This window comes from Clupea harengus, chromosome 19 (assembly GCF_900700415.2).
Source record: "Clupea harengus chromosome 19, Ch_v2.0.2, whole genome shotgun sequence".
NCBI classification, from domain to species: domain Eukaryota; kingdom Metazoa; phylum Chordata; class Actinopteri; order Clupeiformes; family Clupeidae; genus Clupea; species Clupea harengus.
This window is the reverse complement of record NC_045170.1, coordinates 2,599,677-2,613,569: the sequence shown is the minus strand read 5'-3', so window position 1 is coordinate 2,613,569 and position 13,893 is coordinate 2,599,677. Positions and strand designations below refer to the sequence as shown.

The window sequence follows — 13,893 nt, the reverse complement described above, 5'->3', positions numbered from 1 at the left end:
TGATGAGCAAGAAAAAAACAAAAAAAAAACACCCATGTCATTCCAAAGTGCATCAAATGGCTGTATTGTTTTAGAGAATTAAAACGGCCAAGACAAGTCATGAAGTAACCATAATCACTACTTTTGTTTGTCCTGAAGTAGACACTGTTATTGTTTGGATGCAGGGGAAATTATTTATCCATATGATTTGTATATCAGGGGTCAGCATTGTATTGGAAAACATTGGGGAAAATATATTGCATAGAGATGCAGTGGGTTCCTAAAACTGCAGTACTATTGGCATAGAACATACTTATTTTCAAAAATGTCAGGAAAAAGACATGTACCAACTTTGGACCGTTGGACCGACTGCATTACCCCATTTACACTTTAATAACCCCATTTACACTTTAATGACCTGTGTACTTTGTAACCTCATATACTCATTTTAAACATTAGACACCGTCAACACTAGGATCATGGGTTTAGCTTCACAGAAAAACATACTGAAATAAACACCCACCAGTGCTGTGCCCTGGCCTCTCATTACCATGGATACAGGTGCCACCTAAATAGCAGTTGCTATGGTAATGGATTGTATTTGAGCGATCGAGGATCCCAGAAGACTACAGTGAAGACATGACCAAGCAGGAAAGGTTGCCTTATTTGAAGTTTCTTTTAATGTCTTTTAAAATACCTTCAGTAAGTCAGATGATTGTGTAAAATGATTGTAAACCTTCATACGGAGACTCACATGACGCAGTTAAGAAAAGAAATGATGGTAGAGACGGGATAAAACACTTGTAGACTAAGAACGTCAGCTTAAAGACGCCTCAAGATAAAGGCTGCAGAAGAGGAATGTAATGCCATTTAGCCGCTATGATTTAAAAAAAAAAAAAAAAAGTACTGGTGTGAAATATTTTATGAATACATGTTTAATAAAAAGCAAAATATTAGAGGTATGTTTAAATTATTAGGAATGAAAAAAAAAGCTCATTCAAGTGACGACACTAATTCTTACTGGGCATAGACTTAATGTAGTAAGAGACATCACGCTAATGTGATAATGAGAGAAAATGGCAATTGTGGGAAATCCTTGAATTTGCGTGAATTTGAGAAAAACAAAGATTGCAAAATCCTGGAGGGACTGGCTTATAGAGGTATAAATAGTTATGCATAAGCCATGCTAGATACTTTAGTGTTGGTCTTCATTTTTCATGTATTTGTATGTTTTGAAATATTTATTTTGCCACAAACAGCTGGCTAACAGAGGTTTAAGCTTTATACATGAAAGTATTCATTTGTTTTAAGGTCATCTTACTGGGAAACAAGCTTAACGTTTTAAAGTGTTAAACAAAACTCATATCCATGCAGTATGTGAGAAAATAAGGCAAAATATGGTCAGCGTTATCCAAAAAGTGCCTTCACATGATATAAAAAGAGAAAAAAATTGTAATTAACGTGTAAACCTTGCACTGTTCAAAACAAAGACAGGTGTGTACGTTCTCCACAAAACAAACAGTCAACGTGAAGTACACACTCACAGATAAACTGGTCTTGGACCACAGAATAACCTTCCAGTTCACATTTGAAGTGTTGTTTTTTTCCCCTTAAGGGGAACTGTCAACACAATTCAAAATTCAAGTCTTGTTTCATTTGACAAACGCACACATACTGCTGTTGAACATACCATGCTAATATGCTACATGCTAATACCGCCGTATGCATATTCACTCCTCGGTTATTGTTCTCCCCCTCTCAAGTCTCTATCCCCCCCAAAACAAAACAAAAACAAACAAACAAAATAGGTTTTGGTAGTGTTGCTCTAAAAGGTTTAGGCTCTGGGTTTTCAGCCATTAGACAATGCTAGTTTCTTAAGACACTATACAAACGGATATTTACATGAAACGGGAGTACAGTTCTCCTCAAGGTCAAGCTTGCTATCTGGATCAGATCAGTCAGCACGGGAGGGTTGCAGGCCCTGGGCTCTGTAAAGCGCCTTGAGAAAATGTTATTGTTTTGGCGCTATATAAATAAAATAGAATTGAATCATTATAAACCGCAGGTTTATTCTCAAGCCGCAGGAACAGCTGGAGAGTTTTAGTGTTTCTGGTCTCACTCCCTGCCATACTCCCTGTACTCCAAGCGTCGCTGGGATCTATGAGAAATGTTGGGTTCACCAAGCACAGGCGCATGCTGTGGATGTCTCACAGGTTGTCCAATTAAAAAAAAGGCAAAAATAAATATTAGGTAAGTTACAATACATGATTCAGGACACAAAAAAAAAATCTACAATTGGGAACACTACATAGCATGGTTATAAAATGGTCCCGGCTAGGACAGGTCATAGCATAAAGAAGAAGGTAGAGCAAAATCTCTTACTGTAGAAACCATTAGTGTAAGGCAAGGCTTTCTGCTACAATCAGAATTCTGCTAAATGTACACAATGCACAGGCTGAAAGCATACAATAGTACATGTCAGTCTGTGACGTCAGTCAGTCTTTTGTTATGTGCAGTTCCTTATTCCGACACGCATGCTCTGCTGCAAAGGGCTCAAGCACGGGACAGAATGGTTCAGATGAGTCTGTTGGCGATGCGATTGCACTACCAGGCCAGAGATGATAGGAATCCTATGTTCAGTTTCTCTCGCGGTCAGAGATCCAGCTGTGGTGTGGTGGATGATGGTCACTCAAGAGAGGCTCACAGGGATCGTACCATCCCGCGGTCACAGGGATCGTACCATCTCGCAATCACGCCGTCTCTGAAATGCCTTAACTGCTCTTGTCAAAGAAGAACAGTCTTGCCTCTGTGTGTGTGTGTGTGTGTGTGTGTGTGTGTGTGTGTGTGTGTGTGTGTGTGTGTGTATGTGCGTGTGGGACGGTGATGTCTTTTCTGTCACTTGAAAAGTGACAAAGAACGAGAGAAAGTCTTTCTATACAGCATAGTCTGGACTGACGTTAGGAGCCTTAGATGCTCTTGGTCCAAAAGAACAGTATTGTGTCTCTGTGAACGTGTATATGTGTGTGTGTATGTGAAACGGCCTGTGTGTGTGTGTGTGTGTGTGTGTGTGTGTTCACACTGAACAGTGAGCAGAGATGACGACTGCCTGGGTGTCCTCCGGACAGGAGCTCCCTCAGTCACACTGGATGATGGGAGTAAATGTTGGACGTTTAGTAGACACAAACTTCATGGAGACTGGATGTGTGTTTCATCATCAGGTTGGCTAGTCATTCCCATACAGCTGGATGTGGTTAAGGGTGGCAGACTGCTGCCTACTCCACAGGCACTGAAAGGTGTGTGTGTGTGTGTGTGTGTGTGTGTGTTTGTATGCTTGTGTTAATATGGAGCTGCTGGGTAAACTGTGTAGACCAGCAGTGCAGTGCAGCACTTTATTTATGAGTGTGCAGACCTGCTTTCTTGCGTGTGTGTGTGTGTGTGTGTTATGCTGTTGCACAAACCGCTACAATCAGCTGTACAGCACAGCTTTGTTTATGAGCGTGCGGACCTGCTGGTGTGTCTGAATATACGAGTAAGTTCATGAGTGTGTGTGTGTGTGTATATGAATGTGTGTGTGTGTATATGAATGTGTGTGTGTGTTTGTGTGTGTTCACATGATGCCGTTGGTGAAGTACTGGAAGCCGTCGTAGAGCTTGGTGGTGATGGAGCGCATGGAGGCGTCCACCATCTGGTCCACCAGCACCTGGAGCTGCTCCTCCGTCAGGCTCATGTGGAAGCGCTCCTTCAGCTGACGCACCGTGCTGGAGCCGTGGAAACACTGCAGGTGGGAGCCTGGGGACGGAGGGAGGAGGGATGGAGAGGAGAAGAGAGAGAGAGAGAGAGAGAGAGTTAACATGGTAGGTCCTCTATGGTTTCTCCTCTCTTGTTAGTCTTGTCCTAGTTGTCCTAACCCTCTACATCAGCTTGGTTTATGAAGATGCGGATCTGCTGGTGTGTGTGTGTGTGTGTGTGTGTGTGTGTGTGTGTGTGTGTGTGTGTGTGTGTGCGGATCTGCTGGTGTGTTTGTCTGTGTGTGTGTGTGTGTGTGTGTGTGTGTGTGTGTGTGTGTGTGTGTGTCTGTGTGTGTGTGCGGGTGTGCGGATCTGCTGGTGTGTTTGTCTGTGTGTGTGTGTGTGTGTGTGTGTGTGTGTGTGTGTGTGTGGATCTGCTGGTGTGTGTGTGTGGCTTGTTTCCCCTTTTTTCCTAGCTGACATTGATCTTTAGATATACCTGTAGATCTGTCTCTTCCAAAGTATCTCAGCGCTACAGGTATATCAGGTCACTAGTCCTGTTTTCCCACCTATTTGCATGTGATGTTGTACAGGTGGTCCATATCTGTTAGCTAGTTCCTTTGCAAAATATATCCTTGCGATAATGTTGCTTTTGAAAACAAAACCTTTTCTATGGCTGTTTGGTTTCCTTTCCCCTATATCCCAGTTAGTCTTGTCTAAGTTCTTCTGCACCGCTCTTGAATAGCCCTTAATCTACTGCCTCAGGGTGCAACAGGCAGTTCCGATTTCTTCACACATTGTCCACCTTAGGAAACGGTTTGTATCCAAAAGCATCAGTGTTGCTCGTGCAGATCAGGTCCAGTTTTAAAAGGTCGCCTAACCAGCAAAATGGACATTTCTGGGGAAAAACACGAGCTACCTGATACCTGACACCTGACACTTCTCTTCTCTGTCAAATACCTGACACTTCTCTTCTCTCTCAGATACCTGACACTTCTCTTCTCTGTCAGATACCTGACACTTCTCTTCTCTCTCAGATACCTGACACTTCTCTTCTCTCTCAGATACCTGACACTTCTCTTCTCTCTGTGGCACCTGACAGAAAAGAGAACTCTCCAACAATTCAAATGGAGGAAGGAGGACATGCGAGAGAACCAAATCAGCAATTTAAAACAAACAAAAAAAACACGAGATCAAGCTCTCTGCGTGCATGAATGTGTGTGGGTGCGTGTGTGTGTGTGTGTGTGAGAGAGAAACTTTTCTGCAAGATCTCCCTGATGTGGACTCCTTTACCCCTATTTGAAGACGATGACACAAAATAAATAAATAAATAAATAAATAAATAAATAAATAAATGCCCAGTGATGGAGTTGCGTGGCGCACCTGTCTGCATGATCTCCACGATCTGCACCACCTTCTCCATGTGTTTGCGTGCGGCGATCAGCCCCTGCAGCATCAGCATCTTGTAGTAGTTGAACATGTCCCCACCTAGTCCACCCATTACCTGTGCAACAACAACAACAACAACAGAACAGACCCACTGATCTAACTCATGCTACTCAACACATGAACACTGAAATAAAGCTCACAGTTGATTAATCTAAAAAGGAATCAGTGAAAATAAACAATTCTAGATTTGACATTGATTTTGCCAGCCTATATTAAACGTTTTTTTTTCCACCCTCGGTGAGGCTTTGAGCGGCTGGATGCGTACGTACGTCCACAAACTCGCTGGTGAGCTTGAAGGCGGACGTCTCGAAGCCCAGGTTGCGTGGCGAGCTGGACAGAATGAAGCCGAAGTCAATGTGAATGATGTGGCCCTCCGAATCCAGGAGAATATTCCCATTGTGTCTGCAGAGAGAGAGAGAGAGAGAGAGAGATGGAGGGATGAATGAATGGATGGATGAATGAATGGATAGAGAGACGGATATGAACACAGATAGGGGAGGGGAGAGATGAAGAGTAAACAACAGTGGACACAAATAGGTGAATTTGCATGACCTCATTTCCCTATCAGTCACACTCACACACTCACACACCGATCTATCACAACCCCAGCTGAAGGGGAGACAAGAGTGCAGGATAAGAGGGATCATCTACGCTCATTCATATGCGCTCATTCATGTTCACCCAACAGGCCTCACAGCACAGAGTTGGCAGACATTTTATATTAGCATGGATGCACCCTGGAGGTCAAAACCAACACCTTAGTGTTGCCAGAGTCTTGCTCTTCCAGTTGGGCTACAGGTACACTGAATGTAGGAGAGGGAGGGAGAAAGAAAGAAAGAGACAGAGAGAGAGAGAGAGAGAGAGAGAGAGAGAGAGAGAGAGAGAGAGAGAGAGAGAGAGAGAGAGAGAGAGAAAGAAAGATTTGGAGCTCCAGGTAGTAGCTCAGCTCTCTGACTTCCCTTCTCTCTGATCTCCTCCATTCCTGACCTTACCTGACTCTGATGTCACCTCTCTTCCAGCTCACCTACATTTGACCTCACCTGTCCTTAACCTTACAAGTCTCTGATCTCACCTGACCTGTCCTTCACCTTACAAGTCTCTGATCTCACCTGACCTGTCCTTAACCTTACAAGTCTCTGATCTCACCTGACCTGTCCTTCACCTTACAAGTCTCTGATCTCACCTCACCTCACCTTAACTTTACAAGTCTCTGATCTCACCTGACCTGTCCTTAACCTTACAAGTCTCTGATCTCACCTGACCTGTCCTTCACCTTACAAGTCTCTGATCTCACCTGACCTGTCCTTAACCTTACAAGTCTCTCACCTGACCTGTCCTTAACCTTACAAGTCTCTGATCTCACCTGACCTGTCCTTAACCTTACAAGTCTCTGATCTCACCTGACCTGTCCTTCACCTTACAAGTCTCTGATCTCACCTGACCTGTCCTTAACCTTACAAGCCTCCGATCTCACCTGACCTGTCCTTCACCTTACAAGTCTCTGATCTCACCTGACCTGTCCTTAACCTTACAAGTCTCTGATCTCACCTGACCTGTCCTTCACCTTACAAGCCTCCGATCTCACCTGACCTGACCCGTCCCGTTCTCAACCTCACCTGACCTGTCCTTCACCTTACAAGTCTCTCGCCTGACCTGTCCTTAACCTTACAAGCCTCTCATCTCACCTGACCTGACCCGTCCCGTTCTCAACCTCACCTGACCTGTTCTTCACCTTACAAGTCTCTGACCTCACCTGACCTGTCCCATTCTCAACCTCACCTGACCTGTCCTTAACCTTACAAGCCTCTGACCTGACCTCAGCCGTCCCGTTCTCACTCTCGCCCGTCCTTGTGCTCACCTGTCTTTGACCTGGAGCAGGTAGCAGATGAGGCTGTATCTCACCTGTCTTTGACCTGGAGCAGGTAGCAGATGAGGCTGTATCTCACCTGTCTTTGACCTGCAGCAGGTAGCAGATGAGGCTGTATCTCACCTGTCTTTGACCTGGAGCAGGTAGCAGATGAGGCTGTATCTCACCTGTCTTTGACCTGGAACAGGTAGCAGATGAGGCTGTATCTCACCTGTCTTTGACCTGCAGCAGGTAGCAGATGAGGCTGTATCTCACCTGTCTTTGACCTGGAGCAGGTAGCAGATGAGGCTGTATCCGGCGCAGCTGTGGACGAAGTTCCTCTGGGCGGTGAGGTAGCCCTCGCTGGTGGGGCCGCCGTGCTCCTGCAGGAAGTAGTCCATCAGGCTCAGCAGGCTCTGCTTGCGCACCTGGTGCAGCGACACGGCGTTCAGCACCGGCTCGATCATGCCGCTGTCGCACGACACCACCAGGATCTTATACGGCTTGATCCACAGGGGCACGCGCTCCTGCTCCCAGATGCTCTATACACACACCAGAGGGGGATGGGGTGGGGAGAAGGAGAGGGAGAGACAGAGGGAGAGAGAGAGAGAGAGAGAGAGAGAGAGAGAGAGGGAGAGAGAGGGGGAGGGAGAGAGAGAGGGGGAGGGAGAGAAAGGGGGGAGGGAGGGAGAGGGGGAGGGAGAGAGAGGGGGAGAGAGAAAGAGAGAGAGAGAGAGGGAGAGAGAAAGAGGGGGAGGGAGAGAGAGGGGGAGAGAGAAAGAGAGAGAGAGAGGGGGAGAGAGAGAAAGAGGGGGGAGGGAGAGAGAGAGAGGGGAGAGAGAGAGAAAGAGGGAGGGAGAGAGAGGGGGAGAGAGAAAGAGAGAGAGAGAGAGAGAGAGGGGGAGAGAGAGAAAGAGGGGGAGGGAGAGAGAGAGAGAGGGGGAGGGAGAGAGAGAGAAGGGGAGGGAGAGAGAAAGAGGGGGAGGGAGAGAGAGAGAGGGGAGAGAGAGAGAAAGAGGGAGGAAGAGAGAGGGGGGGGGGGAGAGAGAAAGAGGGAGGAAGAGAGAGGGGGGGGGAGAGAGAGAGAGGAAATAGCAAGAAAAAAAAAATAATCAAAGAGTAAACTTACTGCTTTCTGCAACAGACAATTCAACGGCCTTTATCAGACAACTGGAGTAAATTGAGTCAAATAAATAATGACCAAACAACTCAATAAGCCAAACAAACCAAGAGACACATAATAAATAAACACATCACACAGATACAGGGGTTAGAGCAGAATCTGGTCGTGCGTGTATGGATGCGACGTCAGAGTTTAACAGAGAGCAGAGGACCGGCACGTGGTGTTCCTGGATCAGTTCAGAGAAGAAACGCCTGTACAAACAAGCCCCCGCAAAACCCCAACAGACCCCAACAGTAGCCTGGATACCAGACCGAACTTAGCCCCGCCCACAACATTTGAAGTCGGGAAGTTCGGTCTGGCATCACTCCATTGGGGAGAAATTATGCCCGACCTGAAGCTGGTTTTACCAATCAAATTGCTAGGGCGGGCTATATACGATGATGGACAGATGATCAACCGTAACGTAATCAACCACGTCACCAACACACGGGTTAAATTCGTTTTCAACAAACATGGCTGCCGCCGGAGAGCTGAAATGTATAGATTCGAGTCCATTTAGACATTGACAGTGCATTCATTTTGAAAGAGGAACAGAGAAACGCGATCAAGGCATTTGTCAATCGATCAGTTGGCGTGGCGTACCTGCAGTTGGCTGAGCACCTGGTAGGCCAGTAGCTCCTGCCTCAGGTCATCCCCACACTTCACAATGACGGACAGCAGCCTCCAGTTGGGCAGGCCACCGTATGGAGAGCACTCTCTGATCCGCCTGCAGTGATCAGAATCAGAATCAGAATCAGAATCAGAATCAGAAAGGTTTTTATGGGACAGGAAGGAGACTGAGTTCACACATACACTTCAAGATTTCATTGATTAAATCACAACAATAAACTTAGCCAAAAATCAATCAATCCACCACTGATATTACAAACTACAGCACATGGCATCACACACGCCATGATCGATATCAGCTAGATATTATAACTCATGACATCAACACGTGATTCAATGGTATTAGAGATCGGATCATATAAGAGACGTGTCATCAATAAAACAATCTGTATTAATTACTACTGGTCAATAAACATTGCGTCAGTCCTTCCATCAGCAGCACAATAAAACACACCACATGACATCAAGCAAGCTATCAATGATCCTGTACTGCCACGTGGCAACAATACACTGATAACCTGCCCAGTGATCGTGTACTGCCACGTGGCAACAATACACTGATAACAATAAACCTGTCCAACTTCACTGATGACTATTACACTATTAGACACTGTGGTGAATCCCAAACAAAGCATAGAGGTGTGGATTATGGGCTGTATAGACCGAGAGACAGGGATTAGGCCTCTTCTTATAAACTGTATAGACTGAGAGACAGGGATTAGGCCTCTTCTTATAAACTGTATAGACTGAGAGAGATAGATTACGCCTCTTATGGACTTTATGGACTGAGAGAGAGAGAGAGAGAGAGAGAGAGAGAGAGAGAGAGAGATTAGGCCTCTCATCATAGACTGTATAGACTGAGAGAGAGAGAGATTAGGCGTCTCCTCATAGAGTGTATAGACTGACAGAGAGAGAGAGAGAGAGAGAGAGAGAGATTAGGCGTCTCCTCATAGACTTTATAGACTGAGAGAGAGAGAGATTAGGCGTCTCCTCATAGACTGTATAGACTGAGAGAGAGAAAGATTAGGCGTCTCCTCATAGACTTTATAGACTAAGAGTGAGAGAGATTAGGCGTCTCCTCATAGACTGTATAGACAGTGAGAGAGATTAGGCCTCTTCCTATAGACTGAGAGAGATAGATTACGCCTCTTATGGACTGTATAGACTGAGAGAGAGAGAGAGAGAGAGAGAGAGAGAGAGAGAGATTAGGCCTCTCCTCATAGACTGTATAGACAGTGAGATAGATTAGGCCTCTCCTCATAGACTTTATAGACTGAGAGAGAGATAGATTAGGCATCTCATCATAGACTGTATAGACAGTGAGAGAGATTAGGCCTCTCCTCCTCACCTCACTTTCTCCTCCCAGGGTTCCTTCAGTGCCACTGCTGACGGGTCCTCTGGGTCCCTCCGGAACGTTGTGGGGGTGTGTGCGAGGTTCTCTGACAGACGTCGCCTAGGTGCACACACACACACACACACACAAACAAAACAATGACAATACATTCTCAAAATGCTTTCCATTTTGGATGCACTATAATTGTACAGTCCACGCTACCATCCATGCACACTGTTGGGCTACATCATCACATGTGAACACACACACACACACACACACACACACACACACACACACACACACACACACACACACACACACACACACACACACACACACACACACACACACACACACACACACACACACACACACCAAACCAATCCCTTCATTAAGGCACATACACACACACACACACACACACACACACACACACACACACACACACACACACACACACACACGACTGTTGGTTTGGATTTATGCTACCTTAGTGGCACTAAAGCCGATATGAAATTACACTGACCCTACCACATTGCTGACTGACACAATAAGCAATGACCACATCTTGCCAGCCTAAGTGCTTAAGGTTCGTTATGGACACCAAGCACCACACGTGGAAATGTAAATAAGGATCTTTTTTTTTAAATTAAACCAAAATAATGATCAGATTTTCAAGATTAGTTAATACATTTTTGCAGAAAGGTTAAAGTTTTTCTTGTCAAGTACAGAGTCCAGGATGGTCTAAAAAGACATTTCTGCTCCGAGCATGAGAAGGCCAGCGAGCTGAGGTAATGGGTGGGTGTGTGTGTGTGAGAGGCCTACCGGATGTCCCCGGCGAGCTGAAGTAATGAGTGTGTGTGTGTGTGAGAGGCCTACCGGATGTCTCCGGCGAGCTGAAGTAATGTGTGTGTGTGTGTGTGTGTGTGTGTGTGTGTGTGTGTGTATGTGTGAGGCCTACCGGATGTCTCCGGCGAGCTGAAGTAATGAGTGTGTGTGTGTGTGTGTATGTGTGAGTCCTACTGGATGTCTCCGGCGAGCTGAAGTAATGAGTGTGTGTGTGTGTGAGAGGCCTACCGGATGTCCCCGGCGAGCTGAAGTAATGAGTGTGTGTGTGTGTGTGTGTGAGAGGCCTACCGGATGTCGCCGGCAGCGATGAAGACAGGCTCCTTGCTCTCCTGGCTGGTGATGCTGTCCACTGAGAACTGAGATAAGTTGTCACAGCTGCTCGTGTAGCCTTCTGGGAGCTGCGGCAGAAGAAGGTTCCAGAACAGAGGAGCGCGAGTGTCAGTCTGACTCAACCAGTGCGCTCAACGTTTAAAAAACGGCTTATGTGAAGTCGAGTGATGTCAGAGAAGAAACGCCTGTACAAACAAGCCCCCGCAAAATCACAACAGACCCCAACAGTAGCCTGGATACCAGACCGAACTTAGCCCCGCCCACAACATTTGAAGTCGGGAAGTTCGGTCTGGCATCACTCCATTGGGGAGAAATTATGCCCGACCTGAAGCTGGTTTTACCAATCAAATTGCTAGGGCGGGCTTTATACGATGATGGACAGATGATCAACCGTAACGTAATCAACCACGTCACCAACACACGGGTTAAATTCGTTTTCAACAAACATGGCTGCCGCTGGAGAGCTGAAATGTATAGATTCGAGTCCATTTAGACATTGACAGTGCATTCATTTTGAAAGAGGAACAGAGAAACGCGATCAAGGCATTTGTCAATCGAAAATATGTTTTTGCCTTCCTTCCTACGGGATCCGGTAAAAATGTAATTTATCAGCTGGCCCTGGTCACATACTACGTTGTTCTGATTGGTTGTAGGTAACCAATTGAGCGAAGAGGCATTTTTTCTCCTGGTTCGGTTGAAACACGTCCCATAATCACAGCCCAATGGCGCGGTATCAGACTCATATTCTGACTAGAATTATGAGTATGACATCGTCAGGCTACCCCAACAGTAGAGTAACAGAGAATAGTGGAAGTCTTTTGGTCCTGCACCAGTGAATGTGCACATGTCCTTGACTCATTCACAAGATGATCTTATCTGAACAAGAGGCCCTCTTTACATTACTTTACATACTTTTTGGGGATACATTTTAAAAAAATCACAACATCTGATTTATACAGGTCACCAGTAGTAATATAATTTCTACAGTTGATCAGTAGTAACAGTAGTAACAGTAATAACAGTAATAACAGTAATAACAGTAATAACATACCTCCACCTGTAGTTGGCCTATGTCATCCACAGCCCAGGCCTCGTCATCGTTGTCATAGTTGGACACCGTGGTAACCACTCCTCCGCCCGGCCGCCCCTCGGCCGCCACGCCACAGTCAGGGAGGTTCTCCGTGGAGCAGGTGCCACGGACCCGCGTCTCCGGGATACGAGCGGGGACTGGGGACGTCTCAAAGCTCTCACACTCCAGCACCTCCACGTTTATGAGATACGGAGCCTGGGAGGAAACACACAAGCACATACAAGCACAGGAGTTTATATACAAGCACAGGGGTTTATACTGTATACAAGCAGAGGGGTTTATATACAAGCACAGGGGTTTATAAACAAGCACAGGGGTTTATATAAAAGCACAATAGTTTATATACAAGCACAGGAGTTTATGTACAAGCACAGGGGTTTATATACAAGCACAGGTATCTGCCATTGTTATTCATTTTCATAAAATTATGAATTTGTAATCATTACTTGTAATTTATATGTTAAAAAACGTATTTGTACTTAATTAAAACAACCCAACGGCCGTTTGATTAATATCACCTGGAACGCACAATAAAAAACATGATTCATGTATTTTAATAAAAATGGAGATATCTGTTTTTTCAAACGAACTCTGCTTTAAAATGACCAACAGTGGGGTTAATCTCTGAGTGCACGTGGGCAGGAAGCAGTTATCTCTTCGTACGACCCTCCAAAGCAGAGACAGCTTCTGAACAGCGGAGGCCATTGGGTGGAATGTTTGTGTGTGTGCTCAGGTGACAGCGAGACCAGAGAGAACGAGAGTGAAGATAGGGATATGTACTGTGATCGTTATAGACAGTCATGGTACCAGGAAATGGTAAACACAGAAACGGGTTTCTGTCGGAGCTGTCCTTGAGCCGAAAATCAATGGGGGACAATCAGTGTCCCCATTCCAATGCAGTCAGTGAATGTGTGTAGAACGGAGTACATGTGTTTGTTTATTAGTGGAGCACCATAGTCTGTGTCTCTGTTAGTGTGTGTGTGTGTTTGGAGAACCTTCACCCTGACTTATCTTTTTAGTTAAATAGTTAAAAACAGCTCAGTGAGCTCACAAGAGTTCAGTGTCAGTTTCTGTGTGTGTGTGTGTGTGTGTATATATGTGTGTGTGTGTGTGTGTGTGTGTGTGTGTGTATATGTGTGTGTGTATATATATATGTGTGTGTGTGTGTGTGTGTGTATATGTGTGTGTGTATATATATATATGTGTGTGTGTGTGTGTGTGTGTGTGTGTGTGTGTGTGACCATCCGCTCTCCCTACCTTGTCTTTGGAGTTGAGCACCACGGCCTGTGTGTGTGTGTGTGTGTGTGTGTGTGTGTGTGTGTGTGTGTGTGTGTGTGTGTGTGTGTAGTGTGTGTGTGTGTGTGTGTGTGTGTGTGTGTGTGTGTGTGTGTGTGTGTGTGTGTGTGTGTGTCCATCCGCTCTCCCTACCTTGTCTTTGGAGTTGAGCACCACGGCCTGTGTGTGTGGGATGCGCACCACGTGGTGGTGGACGGC

The 13,893-nt window shown here is 45.7% G+C and overlaps 1 protein-coding gene across 2 annotated transcripts in view; it reads right to left on the bottom strand.

The window, feature by feature from the left end:
* Positions 1-640: 640 nt before the first annotated feature.
* Positions 641-13,893, bottom strand: part of LOC105890369 (phosphatidylinositol 4-kinase beta-like) — a 21,672-nt gene continuing 8,419 nt past the window's right edge. For both annotated transcript variants that reach the window (XM_042710582.1, XM_031585929.2), the window contains exons 3-11: positions 13,828-13,893; positions 12,361-12,594; positions 11,268-11,377; positions 10,143-10,247; positions 8,768-8,891; positions 7,279-7,544; positions 5,426-5,558; positions 5,091-5,211; positions 641-3,768 (exon numbers count right to left, since the gene is read on the bottom strand). The exon at positions 13,828-13,893 is cut by the window's right edge and continues 162 nt beyond it. In XM_042710582.1, the coding sequence (XP_042566516.1) occupies positions 3,587-3,768; positions 5,091-5,211; positions 5,426-5,558; positions 7,279-7,544; positions 8,768-8,891; positions 10,143-10,247; positions 11,268-11,377; positions 12,361-12,594; positions 13,828-13,893 (1,341 nt within the window). In that variant the 3' untranslated portion in view covers positions 641-3,586. The remainder of the gene's footprint in view (positions 3,769-5,090; positions 5,212-5,425; positions 5,559-7,278; positions 7,545-8,767; positions 8,892-10,142; positions 10,248-11,267; positions 11,378-12,360; positions 12,595-13,827) is intronic.